The sequence below is a fragment of the Mandrillus leucophaeus genome, unplaced genomic scaffold (genome assembly GCF_000951045.1).
Source record: "Mandrillus leucophaeus isolate KB7577 unplaced genomic scaffold, Mleu.le_1.0 Scaffold461, whole genome shotgun sequence".
Taxonomy (NCBI): Eukaryota; Metazoa; Chordata; class Mammalia; order Primates; family Cercopithecidae; genus Mandrillus; species Mandrillus leucophaeus.
Window position 1 is genome coordinate 2,129,885 of NW_012104932.1, and position 1,128 is coordinate 2,131,012.

A 1,128-nucleotide genomic window follows, 5' to 3' on the forward strand; every position below is an offset into this window, starting at 1 on the left:
CAAGACCAGCCTGGCCAACATGGTGAAACCCCATCTCTACTAAAAATACAAAAATTAGCCGGGTGTGGTGGCGCATGCCTGTAGTCCCAGCTACTCTGGAGGCTGAGGCAGGAGAATCACTTGAACCTGGGAGGCAGAGGATTGTGCCACTGCACTCCAGCTTGGGCGACAGAGCGAGACTCTGTCCCAAAAAATGAAGGAAAAAAAAAAAAAAGAATATCGTGTCCATTTATTTCAGGATCTCTCATATTCCAGGCAAAAATAGGAACTCTTCAGTTTAGAAGACAGATGTTGAGAGTGAGGGGGAAAAGAATCAACAAAAACTGTGGAAGTTGATTTTACAACTGGCAAATGATGGCTACTTGGAAATTTTGGGAAACATCTTTGACGCTATTGTAATAAACATCTGAATAACTATTGTATCAATCGATTATGTTTATGATGACAGATGAGGGTAAAGTTAAAAAAAAAAAACAAAACTCACCAGAATATCAAAATTTGGTTTGTTTAACCATATACCTTATTTTATTAGAAGGCATTAGTGACGTGAAGGTTATTTTCATCTATTCTTTCACTTGCAGAGAGGTGTCTGATTTGATTGCCTACGTAGCAGACCTTCATTTCAACAAACAAAAACTTGAAGAAGAAAATAATAAGTTTAAGTTGGCTTTAGAAAACCTGGAAGAAACTAACAGCCAGTTATCAGAGGACTGTACCGAATTGCGCCTTCAGGTAAAAAGGTGAGCCACAGTAGGGTCCGGTGTGCTGGGAACTTTCAGTTCTTTTTTCTTTTTAAAAATACCTTTTAAAAATTGAGAGTCACATAGCATAAAATTCACTCTCTTAAAGTATACAATTCAGTGTTTTTAGAGTATATTCTCTGGCTGGGCATGGTGGCTCATGCCTGTAATCCCAGCACTTGGGGAGACTGAGGCAAGTGAATCACTTGAGGTCAGGAGTTTGAGACCAGCCTGGCCAACATGGTGAAACTCCATCTCTACTGAAAATACAAACATTAGCTGGGCATGGTGGCACGATCCTGTAATTCCAGCTATTCCGGAGGCTGAGGCAAGAGAATCGCTTGAACCTGGCAGGCGGAGGTTGCAGTGAGCCAAGATTGTGCCATCG

The 1,128-nt window shown here is 41.1% G+C and overlaps 1 protein-coding gene across 1 annotated transcript in view; it reads left to right on the forward strand.

Annotated features, from left to right (window-relative positions):
• LOC105550013 (lymphoid-restricted membrane protein) overlaps window positions 1-1,128 on the forward strand; it is a 47,596-nt gene that overhangs the window by 28,055 nt on the left and 18,413 nt on the right. The window contains exon 6 of the mRNA XM_011994803.1: window positions 582-740. Within this exon, the coding sequence (XP_011850193.1) occupies window positions 582-740 (159 nt within the window). The remainder of the gene's footprint in view (window positions 1-581; window positions 741-1,128) is intronic.